A 17,606-nucleotide genomic window follows, 5' to 3' on the forward strand; every position below is an offset into this window, starting at 1 on the left:
CGTTTTATTAACTCGCGTAAGCAGGGAGGCACGTGCGCAGCAAACCCTGACGCTGCTGGGAGCCCAGGAGCGCCCAGCTGGGGCAGAGCCACGCGACGAAGGTTTAACTTCCCAGACAGCGTCCACACCTGTCCGCATTTCAGCTCCATCACTCCCAAGGTTCAGCTCTTCTTCCACCTTGTTCTAGATGGTTCTTTAGTCTTTTTTACCGCATCAGAGCGCCTTGCCACCTTCAGCAATTGATCCTTCAGCGCATAAGGAAGTATTATCGTCTCCGGTTTTCAAACTGGGAAGGGGGTTGCAAAATAGACACCTTGCACAGAACCCGATCAGAGATATCCAGGCTTGGCATGCATGCATGCAGGCAGGGGTGCCCCTTGCCTATAAAAGAAACTTCCATATGTACATCTAGGGGAGCACCTAGATTTAATAACTCACCCTCATTACTTGGTGTTGACTGCCCTCAAAATTTACAGTCAATAGGGACCTTAAAAAAACAAAGCAAAAATCAATAGCCAGAGGAAAAAAAAGAAGAATTCTGTCTACCTAACCTGTCATCTGCTGTCTGATAGACGCAGCCACAGCTTACCATCACTGACAGACCATGCCCAGACGCCTGCAAGAAAAGAGGAAAAAGTTCTGACACCTGACAGGTGAGTTGTACAAGAAAGAAGTCATGAATAGACAGGCTCCACTAATAAAAGAGCCCTGTCATCATCTGTGAAGCTTCCCGAACAATCCTTGCCTCATCCCAAACACTTAACGCTGGCAAAATTAAAGTAAGGAGAAGCAGGGCAGTGCCAGAGGAAGAGGATTTCCAGCTGAGAGTTCAACGCTTTCTCAAAAGATGGCAGGGACACCCCAGCCCCTCCTGATCCGAGTGCCCTACAATGAAGCTAATATTACGGTTAAACGTGAAGTTTCACAGCATACCAGTGGAACAGGCAGGAGGAGAGTTACACGTACAGGTGGGATGTGTTTTGTGCAGCAGAGAAAGACTCATTCTACTCCCTTGGAGAAGAGACACAAATAGGAGAGAGATGAAAAGCGCTATTCCCACAGCCTCCCAAAATCCGCTTCTGATCCCCAGACAATGTATTCAGGATGGGACAGACGTTGCCTTTTACTCATATTGCAGGTTGGTAAGGGATTGCTAGCACCAAAAGCAAAACGTATTCAAAACTAAAGCCTCGTAGTCAGTTGTAACACTTCGTCCCTTCTTTTCCTCGCTAAAATTCAACGCCCAATAACTGGGGTTAAACGCTGGGAATACAGACACCACGTACAGCACGTCGCCCTGTTAACGCACGTACCTGTTCTTGGACGTATCTCCCTGGGCAGGGACAGGCTGGGCCAGGAACCAGCCCAGGGAGCACCGCGGTGCTGCAGAGACAGCACTAACACGGCCGCACGTCCAGGCAGCCCACAGAGCAGCACCCCGTGTCCGTCTGAGGGCCCGATGAGGCGGGCGAAGCCTTCCTCCTGCCCAGAGCCCAGCACAGCGTCCCCCTTCGCACCCAGCTCAGCTCACAAACCAGCGCCTCGTGACTAGAAATCGGTTCCCTAAGTGCAAAGGAGGTAACAAAGACAACCTTTCTCTGCAGTTATACCTTTTGCTTTTCCTGCCAGAGCACCCTCCTGCTCACGCGCCACATGCGTGGATGTACAGATGCTGCATCGCTGGACGCCCACCCACGCACTCCTGACTGCACAAAACGCAGTTGTGCTTTCCCTTCTGTATACACCAAGCAAGCTATTGCAAAGAGAAAACGAGGGGCTTTCCAGCACACAGGGAACCCCCATACCTACCACAGAAGGACGCAAAATCTTTCGCTATGGGTGAAGCTCCTAGCACCACAAAACCTCTTTGAAGCTCAGCTGAGCTGCTGCAGTATGCCGGACCGGCGCAGGGAGGCTGGATGCTGCCACCCTTCACCAGAATCCTTCCCCTACATCCATTCGAGCAGCGGCAAAGCTTACCTGGATGCAGGAGGCGCAGGATGCTCATTCCCCATCCTCCGATGGAGCATGCCTTGGTGAATCACGATGCTCCTCACAACCCCGAGGAGAGCGAAGGATTCGGATGCGGCCCCGATAGGGAGCTTGTGTGCGCATCTTTTTTCCCAGACTTCTCTGGAAACTTTCTAAATGCTTCTGCTTCAGCTGGTGCAAACGTGCCCCGAGAAACCTAATGTTAGAAGTTAGTTTTAAATAGCACACACAAGCTCTTTAGAAACAAAATATTTTCAAGACATCTCTGCACTTGGGCCAATTTCTTCAGACAGCCAGCTTCATATTTAAGCACCAAAGGCAAGATCCCCAGATTAGATGTCTCCTGCTTAGTTTTATGCCCTCGCATTTGAAAATATGACCCTAAATATCTGGTTCTCAGGCACCTGGAAATAAGCGTTTTCCTTTGGTGTGATTAAAAAAGGAAATAACCTCTGTATATTGTTTTTATTTTCTTTCCTTTACATGATTTTAAGGTTGCTTTTATGCAGCACTGGAAAGTTTCAGCCAGTGATTTGTTGCATTCTGTTCTAGTCTGCTAACAGAAACACCCCCTCGATTGCCGCTCACTCCTCGGAGCAGAAGGATCGTAACGCAGATTGTAAATGGTTGCATTACTGAGAAAGATAATGTTTCTTTCCACTCTCATTTCCCTCGGTTGATATTTATCATGGTAGGGATTGCGTAAGCATGTAAGAGAGAGATCATGCATTATTTACCAGCCTGGAAATGGGGAAAGGCTCCAGCCTTTCACAGCGCCGCTGAACCCTGAGCGCTTCCCACCCGCTAAGGTTTGCGTGGTGTTTGGTGGTAGCTTGGCTGAAGGATTGTTAAAACAAATACAGTCGCCCTGCCAGCCCGGAGAGCAGCGGCTGCGTGGTGCTGAGGGTCCCAGGCTCTGTTTTCCCTTCCTTCTGCTCCCAACAGTTCATGTCACTGTTTCTTTCCCACTATGGCAAGACTGGACCAAGCTCAGGCCACCAAGTCATCGCAACTGTAGATAAATTCCTTGGGTCAGCTGCGTCTCCAGCACCTCCAAGATGAAATTTCCTGCTCTTGAATGCAGCTGGGGGAAGAGATGCCCATAGGGAATGGTGCAGGGGAGCAGGCGGAGGGCCTCTCCGGCTCCAGGATTGTCCCCGTGATGCCACCAGGGCCAGCGATGCTGACCCAGGGATGCTGACCCAGCTTCCAAACACGTCAGGAAGTTGCAACACTCAAAGGTTTATTATTGTTAAACTCCAGCCAGGGTCAGAGGCTCTGTGTTTGTCTTTGCAGCACCACTGCCAGTGCACATTAAAAAAACCTAACAAAACAAGTCATTAAATGCTGGAAACCTTAAAAAAAATTAAATGAAAACAAGGAACAATAACAATAAAACTACTAAATAAGAAATAAGTTAATGAGGAAAAATGACAAGATTTGAAACACTTTACCAAATTAAGGAGAACAAAGGGAAAGGATCAGCTCTTACTTTTGCAATTAAGGTATTATTTATAGCAATTTAGCTTTTTTAAGATTAAGCCTGGATACAGTGCTGCAGAAAACACATCTGATTTACTCCCAGGGCTTCTCATCAGTTTCTGTATCAGCCTCAGCCAGCCAAAAAGCAGGAGGAGTTTTGCGCACTCCCGAGCCTCCGTGCACGCAGGGCACTCGTAAAACACCCAGAGGGTTTGTCCCAGCGCCGGGCGGTTGGACCGTGACCGTTAGCCACGGTTTTCAACCCAAAGCGCTTGCACCGGAGCTGAACTAGTGTATCTTCGGGGCAGAAAACAAACCTTGTGAGAACGAGAGATAATGTTTTGTAGGAGCAAAAGGGGAAAAAAATAAAGATTCCAGCTCTGTGCCTGTATGCACCCTGCCTGTGAAAAGGGGTGGAAGGAGGAGGCTCAGAGGGGGCACCCCGTGTTTGCAGGGAAGAGACACGAGGTGCTGACCTGGCAGAGCAACCAGCCTGTTTGTCCCCTCCAGCAGTGAGGTGACCCACCCCCGGGGACACCCTGGGGACACCCCGGGCGGCTCCGGGGAACGGTCCCTGCAGGCACCGGGGAGGGAGGGAGGTGGCGGATGAGCACATGGTCACCGAGGAGCCACCAGTGAGGACCTCTCCTGCTCCACCTCTGCCCAGTCTGACTGGGAGCCATCGAGCAGAGCACCACGGGGCTGCCAAAACCCACAGTTCTGTGCAGGGAGAAAACGCACCCACGACTATGACATTCATGGGCATCTTTCGTAGTATTTTTTCCCCATCCTGCAGAGTTGGTAACGTTTACAGAGAAGCTGTTTATAACAAGCTTTTTGCTAAAGTATGTGAAAGACTGTCCATGCTATTTATAGGACTCAGCCTCCAGATGCCTTCCTGCTTTTCCTACAAACTAATAAAAACAATAAAGTAAATAAATAAAAAAGATGCAAAGTTTGGTTAAACTCAAGAAACAGTTCAGGGAGGAGAGAGCTGAAGATGGGATGGTCCTGGGAAGACATCCAGCCTTCCGGACAGCCATGTCACGATGCTGCTCACAAACTCTCCTATTTCAAGGAGGCGTGATAGGTGAAACAGTTGCAAACTATATTAGGGGGGGGTTTTTTAATGACTCTGTTGATTTTTCCAACCCCCATGCTGGCTGCCTGCCTCCGTGTCCTGTCCTTTGAACCTGCACAGAGTAAATAGGTGTAACTACTGCGGCTCTGCGGGCAGGAGACGTGTCCCCAGGAGGGGTGTTGGGTACGGGCGGGGAAAGACCCCCAGCCATCCTGCAGAGCGGCATGTGGAACCCTCAGCTCGCTTGGGCTGAAAAAGGGGAAAAAAGGAAAAAGACAGAAACAGAAGTCATCAAAGCCTTAGAGGAAGATCTCCTCGTGAATTCAAAAGGTCCCCAGGACTTGGAGGTAAACGCGCGGGCGGTAGTTTTTCTGAGGACAGGTGCAGAAGGACGTGAGCAGGGGTGCGACAACCTTCGACCGCCCCAGCAGAGCTGCTGGAGGCACAAGGGGTTTCGCTGGAGCTCCTGGAGCTTGGCAGGGGAGGAGGAACGCGCCGACCGGGGCCTCAGAGGGGGCTGCCCTCTAGCAGAGATTTTATTTTATTCTATTTAAATCTAACTGACCAGAAGATTTCTCCTCTCTTCATTCCCCCTCTCCCAGCAGAAACATTTATTATGCTAATTGAAACATTTAACCACCCGGGACCGTTGGCTGCAATATCTCATCGTAGGCAGTTTTAACGTTTGCTTGGATCAGCACCCTGGGAATGGAGAAAGTGTTTCGCCCTTTCCTCTGCCCAGTTTCCAAGGGCTCCTCTCGTCCCCGGCCCCAGCCCTGCCCCCTGCCCTTTTCCAAGTTGCAATGCGTTAAAATAAAAGTATTAACGGTGCTTATCTGATGCACGGGAGCGAGAGATTGTGAGAGCGAGCTGGCAAGCAGCCAGCAGCTAATAGCAGCATAAAAGCAATTTGATGAAAAAAAAAAATTAACATGCTAATTGTTAGGCTGGAGAGGGTGCTGGGGACCATGTAGAAGGGGAGGAAAAAAAAAAAAAAAGACATTTTCTGATTACTCTAGGTTTTAACAATAAAGGTCTTAGGAAGAAAGAAAGAAAGGCAGAAAGGTTTTCATGCAATTTTCTTCTTTTTGTCCCATTCTCTGCTACCATCCCCCAGCTCAAAACCTCTCGCCAGAGCCTCAGGCACTCACAGGGATTTATCGGAAGATCTCTTCCTTTTTAGCATCGTGTCACTGCCAGATGCACCACGGGCTGCAGAGCCGGTCGGCACCACCACGCAGTTCTCCCCTTCCCACGGTAGCAAGTGACGCTGCGGTGGAGCTTCTGTTGGGGGGAAAAAGTCACGTTTGACAGAACCCTGCACAGTCCAACCTCACAGCTCGGCTGATCCAAGGGCAGAGAAGAGGTTTCCAAAGAACTGACCCCCCCCCCCCATTCCCAGGGAGGCTTTTTTGGTGTTTCTTTCTTAAACAAAGGGACATCATTGGTCAAATTTATTTTTATTTTTTTTAAAATTTATTTTTCTCAAAGCAATTGAAAGGAGTGCCTGGAAAGCTGAAGCAGAAAAAGCTCAGCCTCTTAGCATTGGCTCCGTGGCATGCCGTTAACTGGGATTAAGAAAGTCAACTAATGCTTCACAGCACCAGGATTTCAACAGCACGGAGCCTCCCGAGGCAGAGAACCGCGACGGCAAATTCAGCAGGATCTCAAAGCAGCAGCTGCCTCTCCCCGCAGATGCCGTTTAACCCCGGATTTGCGTGCATCCCACTTCTGAAAATCAGCTGGAAATCCATCGTGCCTTCCCTTCACGGCCAGTGAGCGCTGCCAGCCAAAGCCTTGGCTCCTCTCTGCCCGGCTGCCGGCACCGGAGCTGGGTTAGCGAGAGCCCTTTCCCACGCAGGTGGAGGGGGGTCCCGGCAGACTCCCGGAGCTCCCAGCCCGTCCCCGCTGACCCGCGGATGATCCAGAGCATTTCCCCTGAAGAGGCGTGCTGGGGGAACGAGGGCCAGGACACGAGGTACCTGTATCATTTTTGATTAATATTTGTGGATGAATGCTGTAAATATGAGCCAAGAAGATTTAAAAGAAAGTCGCTGAGCCACGCAAGTGAATTAATTTGCTTTTAGACAAAATGCGGCTGGTTTTCAGCCTTTTGCGAGCAGGAACATTATTCCTTTCCTATGCCAAAGACTGACTGCGTTTGCTCTCCTGCTTTACTTCTACTGTGGAGAACATTTAAGCAAGAACATGTATAGCGAATTGCTAAATTCAACCAGTGCCACCGAAGCTCACCTAATCATTCAGACCAACACGCCCTACCTGAGCGGCACACCGCGACCCGTGAGCTCCTCCGCTTTTTACATGTCGACAGCCAGGGTGTTAAAGGAAGGGGAAATAAATAAGCCAGACCTGGTGACTTACATCATTCTGTTTTTCTTTCTGCTCTTGACTGTGACACTCATTGTGCTCTTCATAAACTGCCAGCTGAAAAATTCTTTTTTTGCTACTCTCCCTTACGACAGATCGCTCAGAGAAGCGAGGAGCCCGTGGAGGACACAAGCTGTCTGACACAAGAGAGAAACTGTGTCTTACAACAGTAGCAGGCACCAGAAACCCTGTGCAATAAGGTGTTATTTCCATGTGTCAGTGAACGGATTTGACCCTCTTTAAAGTAACAGGCTGCATCGCAGGAAACGATCGCTGAAAAATATGCTGTATGCAAATCGGAATAGCTGTAAATAAAGAGCTCTGTTATGAACTAAAGAGAGAATGCTTTAGAAAATTTATAGTTTTGTGCAAAAAAAAAAATTGCCCCGTGATTCCAGATTAAGCTCTATATGTATGCAAATGTCATCATCCACCCATTCAGTGTCCGTACAAGGATATTTGCATTAACAACAATCTCTGATTCGGGCATCTGATGGAGCTTGTTACCCATGTTTATGAAACCATAGCATCGAATGTAAAAAAACCCACAGTCTATTTACCTAATGGCTCCACGCTGAGGGTACGAGTTTACTTTCCAGACCCATTTCTCTCAACTGCTGCTGAAACTGCGTGGTGATGCAGCAGGAGTCCTGCCAAGCCGGAGGAGAACACAAAAAAATGCTTATTTAGACTTTTGACTGCGATTCTGTTAAGGGTGGTTTTGATGTTTTACTGCATCCTTGATCAGGTTTTAAGTTACCATTTATGTGAAACACTAAATACCCAAGGAATTTGTTTTCAACTTTCTTAAGCTACAAAGGAAATTATTCGCCACAGCATGAAACCAAAATAATCAAGATGGGGAGAAGGAAGGAGAGAAAATAAATATCATTAGTAGTATGTAAACTACTGAAAGGGGAGAGCAGAGTGCTCTGAGATCAGTACAAAAAAATAGATAACTTCGGAAAGCCATAAACCACAGTTTTCTGGGAGTAGTCGCTTTAACGCACATCATCCCCAACTCCTTGCTCTTCATATAAAGCTGGCACAATTAGAAGCATGCTTCATCGGTAGGGCAACGGTTTGATTCAACATTGATCACTGGCAAAACCCACCATTTTAAACTATTAGCTATCCGATTTTGTCCTAAAAAGCTTCTGCTTACCCTTGTTAGCTGACAGGCTATTTGAGAGGTGCCGTTTTCCAGGAAACTGGCAGTTACAGCACAATTCCAGATCAAACTGCACGAACCCCAGAACAGTATTTGGATTTCCCACAAAAAGTGGGCAAAGGGCTTTTTTTTTTTTTTTTTTTTAACCCCAGTGGCTCAACATACAAGTGAATTGCAGTTATCCAGAAACAGAGTCCTAAACTCTATTTTTGCTCCAATTTTTGTTAGTGCATCATCTATCAGAAGAATGGGGTTCAAGCGATGTCAGAAGCTGTGCCCCTAAAATCGTTCTTAACACGGCAGAGTACAGCAGAGGTGCTTTGTGTATATATGTACATAACTTATTTAATCCAAATGAGGATTTTACAATGCAATTACACACACGTACAGGCTTGCACTTGAACACACAGACAAAACATGTATATATGCGAGCCTGTTTGCAAGCTCTTTTTTTTTCTTTTTTTTTTTTTTTTACACAGAAACTGCACAGTTGACAACAGTTCCATGTCATCGTCTTGGTTACCATGTTTTATTATGCTCAAGTTAAACTACTATATAACAGGCTTAAATATTTCATTCCTCGACAGGTGGCCAATTTTTATTTCCTCTGAACCAAATTTAACTGGTGTCATTCCAAGCAATTAATGTAGAAAGCAAGAATAAATTCAAGTGTGTTTCTCTCAGTCCTTTTTGAATAAATCAAGTTTTATCAAATCAGGTATTTCTTATTTATTTTTAAGTAACAACAGCTTGTTTTCAGCTATCAGCCATAATGAGTTTGGGCTCAGAATTTCTACTGGCAAAAGCCTCAGTATCTGATAGAGCACATGTTGCATTGCACCCTACTGTACTTTAGTTAAACGTTTAATAACAACCCTGGAATAAACCTATTTTTCCCCACAGCCCGATAGTTGGAGTAATTCTCCAGCAGAACCTGTAACGCTTGATTTACTGGGAAAGCTTTTATGCATGCCATGTGTCGCTCCCATCAATACCCAGACTCTCTTCATTGCAGAAGAAATTTCTATTAATGACATTTTAACCAATGCATGAAACATATATACAAAATACATCAGATATATTCTCTTTCATCAGGCCCAAAATTCAAGCTGACCCTAAAATCCACTTCCCGTCCGCAGGCGTGCCAGGAGAGGGACCGACAGGCGTTTATTCACTTGTTGTAACTGGTTTATTAGGTGCACGACACACGCGGGGTCCCAAACTCGTGCTCCATCCCTTCCCTTCACCTTCTGCCACTCACACTCCTGCTCCGACACAGACACACCATTCACCGTGTCCTGAGAGCAAACCCCACTTTCGCAACGTGCCTTTCAAAAAAGCCTCTCGACGCTCACAGCCCTGCCGCAGCCTCCTGCCTGGCGGCTTCTCCGCAAGGCAGGCTGGGGGTCCATACGCTAAAATACAAAGGACGAGCGAAACACCAGAAATCTGGGACATGATGCTGTGAGAAGTAGGGTGACGCCAGCTCAAAGAGGCTCTTAATTATACGCTTTGCTTTCGAAGGATGAGTAGCTCCCATAACGCTTTGGAGAGCATCCGTACGCTTATTATTGTTATATTGCAGTCTGTCGGCTTTAATCTCAGTCCAGGACTGGTTCTGCACCCAGCTGCCCGAGGCGCTGGCACAGACGCTGCCCACGGGGAGTTTGCTGCAGTGCTGGCACTGAGTAACCACGGCGGAGCCACCAGCATGATGCTCCTCTGCAAGAGCACCCCAAAATTGGGAGCTCGCTATCCCGTTGCTCTGCCTGAATACTGGGTCTGTTAACATTTTGGGGACCCAGCAGGACCCATCTTTCTTCTCCCATTTCCCACCTGTAGGCTGGCTGCAGTGAGCTGTTCTATGGGCATTCCCCCTCCTGCATTTCCCTTTCCCCCAAAACAAAAATCAGGAGCCGAGCGTTTCCTACGCCCCATACCACACGGCCATCACAACTGACGCCCGGAAAGGACTCATCCATAGGACTCGCAAGTCTGTCAAACTACACAGCAAGGCGAAAGGCAACGAATAAATCCCAAAAGCTAAATATTTCACATCTATTCGGGATGCCTCAGGCTGGTAAATGCCCTGGTGCTAGATGGCAAAGCAGAAAGCAAAGCCGAGTTACACGATGACACTCTCCAAATCGGTGTCAAACCACAAGAGCCACAACAATTTGTAACTGCACTCGCTCTAATGAGTTTTCTTCTAGTAGCATCTTCAAAAGAAATGAAAAGCTCTTATCCCAGGACACCACTTCAAAACGGGAATCACCAAGATGAAGGCTCCTCTGCAGCTCAGCTTCCATTAAAAAAAGAAAAAAGCTGAGTACTTACATAAAACTGTTAGCAAGTGCTAACAGGAGCCAAGAGCTTAGTTGCACTCCTCCTGAGTTTCTTCTGTCCTTCCAAACTTACAAAGGGTGATTTGGAGAGTTTGGTTTAAATCCATTAATCCATACAGCAAGTCTCCCGTTCAAGTTACACACACAGTCACGCCGTCGGAAGGTTTTTTCCCCTCCCCTCTCTCTGGTCTTTGCTCTCCTGGCAACGTGAAGTTCCTCCCTGCGGGGCTGAGCATTTGCCCCGGCAGTGCCCATAGTCCCTCCCGTGAGTAATCTCTGTGGACACAACCTGTTCACTCCCAAACTTCCACTTCTAGGTTTAACATATCTAATTTACCTTTAATTTCTTACTGGAAACTCAAGGAGATTTTCTTCTCTAAAGATCTTTTAGAGTGAGACTGTTCAGAAATCTCCCAGATCTCAGGACACGAGTCTCCATTTGGCTCTTACAGAAAAGTCTATTTTGTGTATTTTGCGTTGTTTCTCAAATTCCTCCAATCCAGCTCTAAAGCTGACATCACCCACACAGCTCAGAGATTTCTCGAGAGGCTCATGAGTTGCTGACAGCAGTTTCTATACCTAAGAGACTTCAGAACGTGAGGTTTTGCAGGAACGACTGGATTACACAGCACTTCTTATTTAGTCCTGGAAATGTTTGCAATAGCAGATGTACAACTTCAAAAAGAGAATGGACAAAAGGTTATTTATAAGAATGAAAGAAAACTGCCCTTAGAATAAAAGGGTTGCTAATTTAAAAAGCTCTTTTTTTTTTAATGTCTTATTGGGGGGGGGGGGGGTAAAGAGGAGTCCAGCAAGAAGCAGGAACACAGAAAGGACAGAGATGACCCAACACCTTCCAATCCCCAGAACCTCACCCCCAAACCCCTCACCTCCCATCTCCAGGGGAGTGAAGTAGGTTTTACAGCATTTGGGGGTGGGGTGGGGGGTGGAATTTGATAACTAAGTAGGCTTATTTCTGAACAAAAGTTTGAATTCTATTTTCTTTTACAAGACTTAAGACTGAAAAAATTGAGATTTCCCATTAATTTGCTGATGTGTATAAAAACTACCTACTATTTTCTCTGCATTAGCCATTTTCCTTGCCTTAGCTGTCCTGCCTCGCCTGTAGTGGCGACGGGTGCTGAAGTGTTTCCTCAACGCTGTCACCGCGCCGCAGCCACCCCACCCGGGAGCAGCCAGGTAACTCGGGACGCTCCTTTGATGCCAACGTTGCCATCCCACACCCAAACCAACTCGTACCTTGAGCAGGAGCCAAGTGGGCTCCAGGTGATGTCCGGCAACGCGGCTGCCCCGTGACCACCTCCGGATGCGCTGCCTTACTGCTTCTCTTCCCTCCAGCGTAGCACCAGCAAGCACCATCCAAACAGCAATACGGAGCATTAATCAATTAAATACAGAACTGACTGGCCTGGCATAAACCCACTTTGCAGCTAGTCCGGCTTGTTAGCGGTTTCCCCAGTCACATACATTTAAAGGAAATACTGCGGTTAGCGCAGTAAAAATTCTGGATAAAAGAGAATTTAACAACGTGCTTCTCATATGATTTTCTGTAGATCTGTGTCTTCATTTCTTGCACTAAAGTGAATAAATACTTTGAGTGCTCCTTCAACGGAGACGTTCGCACAGATCTGCTTGCTGCGGCATTGCCCAACAGCAACCACTTGCTCTAAATCAGGTGAGAGCATGGTATTCGGAAAACAGGAGGCTGTCGTGACGCTGGCTTCTTGCCATCCTTGGAAGAGCAGATGATTTAATCATCACTCCAGCACAAACTTAAGGTAGTACTAAAAAAAAAATAAATGGTTTTTTATATATATATATATATAAAATCTTGCCAGGCAAGATATCTCTGCTGGGGTAGATTTCCTGCCTCCAGATTTTCAGAATGCACTTTCAGATTGATCTTTCTGTCATTTCAGTGTTACATGTTGTTGGTGGCTGCAATATTTATTTTTTACTGGACACCCACATGCCCTACAACCGCGTTCACCAGCTGATGAAACAGTGGCCTCAGGCTTACCTTTACAAGCACAGAACAGGAGGATTAAGAGAATCCCAAACCAGACCTTCCCTCAGATTTGCAGTCAACTAGAGCTAAAAAAAGTTTGCTTGCAGAAATATTTGTACAGCACGCTCACACACGTGGCCCAGTGAAGCAGTTAACAGGAACAGTATATTCAAAAAGAATTTGACGCAAACTGCCTGGAAATTGTAAAACACTAAAGCACTTATCACGGGGCTATTGTACGTGTTAGTGCTGCTAGTAAGGTTTGTTCCCTCTTAACGTGAACATACCACTAGGACTCCACCAGCTAGAGGCTTCTGATTCGGTATCTTGATGTTTTCCTTTGACTGTGCTGGACTTCAGGGACCTCCCAGGAAGGTTTTAGAGGAAAATACTACTAAATATAGAAACCTAAGGCAAAGAAAAAGCCAGACTGTGTGTTTTAGTCTACTGGACCAAATGGCTGGGACATACTCGAGGCATGACACGCCACTTTCCCCGGCGCATCTGAAAACCTGGGCAAGCAGTTTGGTAACAGAAATATTCTGCCAAGAATGGAGGTGTCCTACACACTCCCCATGAAGAGTTACACGGCCATGGCTATGCAAGCACACAGTCCTCCTCGCCTGGGTGGGGGACAACACACAACAGGAGGCAAAAGGAAGAGATACTTCAACATGTTTCTTACGAGGCTAAAAGACCTTTGTCCCAACTTGCACAAGTTGGAAAATCACGAACATCCGAACCGAACATCTGGGAGAAGCAGCGAGACATCAGGACTCAAAGACCATTGTCCTTTCAGTGGCTTTGGTGAGGGTTTTGTGCTGTAGGGGTAATTTTTTTCCTAAAATTTAGCTTCTATTTTGACTTCTGCTGTTCCCACAGCACAATAGGAAGTCTGGAGACAGCTGCTAGACAGCTTGCCCAAGTCTCATACCTCCACTCAACAGCTTGCGTAGGCTTCGTTTTTCAGTCTAGGTAAGCTACTTTCCGGCATGCAGCTTTCTCCCAATCTGCTATTAAATTTGCAAGTGGTTGGAGCGAGAATTCACACTACAGAGCTACAGACAACTATCTTTGCTGTGCCTGCATGATAAAAAACCACAAGATGACATTTCTTTACTTCAAAGTTTACACACAGATATCCAAAGCTAAGGGGAATGATTATTTGTGTGGAATGGTACCAATCCAAAGTGGTAAGGCTAGCTGACTACAAAATGCTCATCAACATAAGCCAATTCTCTCCCCAATACTAATTGAGCATTAAGATGATGGGGTATCTAAAAACATTTAGATGTAACTGAGTAGTTGACAATTCACAGGTCTTTGGGACTTTTTACAAATGCCCCAGTGTACACAGGGGATAGCTGCTCTGCATCCTTAGAAGATTAACAGTCATTAAGATTTCAAGGGAAACTAGAGCCAGTATCATCACTGATTGTAGTCCAGTGATTTTTTTTTTATGCTAGCAGTGTCTGGAAAACACACATTCTAAATCACGTAGGCCAAAATACTGAATTTGGCAAGGTATCGTGGGAATGCTGATTCCATTTAACAAGTGCTTACTTCGGGAAAGCTATTTGGAAAAGCCTGATTTAGTGCACTGACTTGACACTCCAATCACCAATATCCTCTGACCAGCATATCTATAGTAAAAGTAATTTCCCAAGTTGTCCTCACTTCTACGAAATGTTTTTTCTAGACGAGCAGGATTTCTTGGGATGGTGTCAGAGAAGGCACAGTCCTTGGCTACAACAGGGCAGGGAGCACTCCAGGACAAGAAAGGCAGATTTTTCTTAGCAGAAGGTGTAGGACACCCAACATTTAATTACTTTAAATGCCAGTGAGAGATCTGCTTTTTACATAGAGGCTACTTCTGTTCACTGCTGACTCATGTAAAACACAATGCAGGTTGGAGGGGGGGTGGAAGTGTATTTTGCCCAAAGCTTTTTTCCTTCTGAAAAAAAAATGTAAATTAACAATTTCACTTTTACTTTGACTAGCTACTCAGAGATAACTACCAACTGTTGCTATACCTCTGAATTCCACAGAAAGACTAGTAAGATTGACAACTCTTCAATTCTATAAAATGATTTAAAACTTTAAACAACCAAAATTTTTTTCATTTGTTTTTTACTTCTATAGAAAGCTACTAATACAAGTCCATATAAAGTTTCTGGAAATCCAACAAGCCACTGTAACAATTTGTCACTCATAGATTAGACTATCATCTAGGTAGTACTATCATAGTAAATCTTCTGGGAACTTTACATGGCAATCGATTTGGAAGCAAGAACATGAGAACAGTATCAGGAGATAAAAAAAAACCCCAAATTACTACCTAACTGATTGGATGCTCCTTCATATAGTGCAGTTGCACGTTCAGAGGAAAAAACTTACTATTACTGAGAAGATGAGAGAACTTCAGAGTATTACTGCAAGGCGGCAGTCTGCTAGCCAAATTAAATCCCAAAGCAGGAAGCACAGACAAGATCAAACAGTATCACTTCTGATTCAGTTTTATGCTAAATAAATAATTTGTCCTTTCTGTAGTTCTTATATGGATATCCCCATGGAATTGGGATTCAACACCTTTGTACTCACCCTACCAAAAAAAGAGAATTCTTCTAATTTGTGCACACCCCCAATTACTACTTCAATCTCTTATTTCCGTAATATTTTGGCAAACAAGTTTTCTTCCCCTCAATCTTAAAAAATAAGGCTAATAGACAGTAAAAGAACAGCTTACTAAACTTCTCCTAAATTTCCATTTTATTGCAACAGTACTTGAGTTTCACGAGATACTCAATAGCGTTCATTTCCACAAAAAGGCTTATCGGTCATCAGTTTAAAGCTCTACGCATTCAGACCACGATGCCGGTTGTTTAAAAATGTTACTGTCAGCCACAATGGTAACAGAAAAAAAAAAACCCAACCACCCCCAACACAATAATAAAAGTGTTGCTGAAGTCTGACAGATACACAGGTTTTGTACTACTGATTTAAACGTTTTTGTAAATACCAACAAATTGATACTGTTTTGGCTGGCTGCATTCTGCAAGAAGAAAAAAGAACTCTTAAATAAGTTAAGGAAATAATTCAGTCTCTGCTTTGGAGGGCACTGCAGCTTTTGCGTTACCAAAAAGCTGTAATTTTAAAAATACTTATCTATAAGATCACATTTGTATGAGGAGGAATACGTACATGGTAAGGCATCAGCAGTGAGAGTTACAAGAAGTCATAAAACAACCCTTGTAAACAAACATTTGAGACATACTGGGTTACAGATAAAGGAAATCAGATAAATCTGTGGGTTTTTTTGTTTTGTTTATTGAAATATGAGCAGCAGTATGCAAAAAATATCTTTAAAAACATAACATAGCAAAACCTAATAATTTTATAATTAATAAAAAGATGTTTAGAGTTAAATGAAAAAACTCATTGCTAGAACTGTGTTTCCTACAATGTAAACAAAAGCATAAAGGTTATGCTTGCAACAAACACAGAAGCAGGTTTATGGAGCAGCACAATAAAGCAACATTATGTTGTAATTTGATGGTTTGGTCTATTGATTTGAATTCAGAATGGGTTACCTTCCTAAACAGAAACTTCACGACTTAAAAGAAAGTTAGTCACGTATTTGTCTTTTGAAGCAAAACATTTAGAAAATGTTTTGGTTTGGTTTTTGTTTGTTTTTCTAAAAAACATCACTAGCAACACTTTGGGCAACTAAAATAAAACAGTATCCTGAAAAAAAAAAAAATTATTTCAAACTGGGGAGAGAGCTTGACACATTTTAACATTCTCTAGACTTACACTGCAAGAGTATCTGCCTCAGAATTGATAACTTTCACATTGCAAAACTGTGAGAGGGGGAAAAACACAGCTTCAAGCAAAAACCAAAAGAATTTCAATACTGAAACAATTCTACACCGAATCATAACAATGGGCTGTTTCACCATTCTTTTGATTAATAGGCTGTTCTGTTAGACTCGTCTCTTGTCGGTCAGTCACGCTAGAAAGTTTTTTTTTTGGTCCTATAGATACTATAGCCCAAAGTCATCCCTTCATGTACAACTACTTCATGCCTAATGCAGTAAATGAATGTAATACTTACACAAGGCACTGGATTGCCTGCCAGCAAGACTGAAGTCCTCTAAGGAGAAATATCCAAGCTACTATCTTATCTTAGTGACTACAAAAGCAAACCCAGAAAGAACCTCAGTATCTGCGTGTTCTAGGCTCTCTGCTGGTACTGCCAAAGCTGTTAGTTAATGCTGTGGTTGGTGCAAAGTAGAAAGGTGCCCCAAAAGAAGAAAATACCTACGCTAGAAAAGTTTTCACTGAAGACTAACATTCAGTCGAAGCTGGGCTACACTGGAAAGGCTCCATCTTCCACTACCACACTACTGGCTGATTCAATTTCTCCATCCGTCCGTCTAGATCCAGAAGCGACTTATGCACAACTATGCTGCAACAGAAGCAGCACTCTCTGCTATCGCTATACTTAAATCATCATTAGGGTCAAACAGTTCTCCAGACAATCCACCCGTGCACTGATACCTGAATTTTCTATCAGAAGCACAGATGAACTACATGTGATTAGGAACACCGTGAACCAGTAGGACACAAAATTTGCTAACTAGAAAGCTCTCAAAAAGTCCCACTTACAAGCAGAACATTGACAAATCTTACCGGGTCTGCTCCTATAAGCCCACCCTGGCGAAATCAGCATTCACAAGGATATCCTGCATATATTACAGTTCGAGAATATGTACACAAAGCAGAAAAATGCCAGAGCACTTCAGTACTTAATGACAGCATCAGAAGTGGGTTAACCGGACATTATTGCAGAAATTATGGTTCAGTGCATGGGTAGCCATCTAACCACAATACTAGCACTAAGCACCAGCTCTGGCTCATGAACACCCACTTCAGCACTCATTCTCGAGTCATCTAGATGGCCACATCTAAACATACAAGTGAAGAGAGATGAAGCCAGGTGAAAAACATTTTGGATAAAGTAAAATCTTGTACCTACAACTGAGATCTTTCTTTAAACCAATGTGCCATGACATTTATTATAAAAGCTAGTCAAGAAAAAAAAATCCTGTAGTGTCA

The 17,606-nt window shown here is 44.8% G+C and overlaps 1 protein-coding gene and 1 long non-coding RNA gene across 5 annotated transcripts in view; one reads left to right on the forward strand and one right to left on the reverse strand.

Moving 5' to 3' along the window:
* Positions 1-5,834, reverse strand: part of LOC142603838 (uncharacterized) — a 44,454-nt gene extending 38,620 nt beyond the window's left edge. For 3 of the 4 annotated variants that reach the window (XR_012837716.1, XR_012837718.1, XR_012837715.1), the window contains exons 1-3: positions 5,707-5,834; positions 2,730-3,076; positions 1,981-2,163 (exon numbers count right to left, since the gene is read on the reverse strand). This is a non-coding gene — a long non-coding RNA (uncharacterized LOC142603838). Of the gene's footprint in view, positions 1-1,980; positions 2,189-2,729; positions 3,077-5,706 lie in introns of all 4 variants that reach the window. The other variant, XR_012837717.1, reaches the window with a different exon arrangement.
* On the forward strand, positions 4,667-8,828 carry SMIM32 (small integral membrane protein 32). The gene is made up of 3 exons (XM_075766421.1): positions 4,667-4,902; positions 5,673-6,533; positions 6,706-8,828. Exons 2-3 carry the CDS (start codon positions 6,475-6,477, stop codon positions 7,082-7,084), a joined length of 438 nt encoding a protein of 145 aa, XP_075622536.1. The 5' UTR covers positions 4,667-4,902; positions 5,673-6,474; the 3' UTR covers positions 7,085-8,828.
* Positions 8,829-17,606: the final 8,778 nt, after the last annotated feature.

This window comes from Balearica regulorum, chromosome 14 (assembly GCF_011004875.1).
Source record: "Balearica regulorum gibbericeps isolate bBalReg1 chromosome 14, bBalReg1.pri, whole genome shotgun sequence".
Classification (NCBI taxonomy): domain Eukaryota; kingdom Metazoa; phylum Chordata; class Aves; order Gruiformes; family Gruidae; genus Balearica; species Balearica regulorum.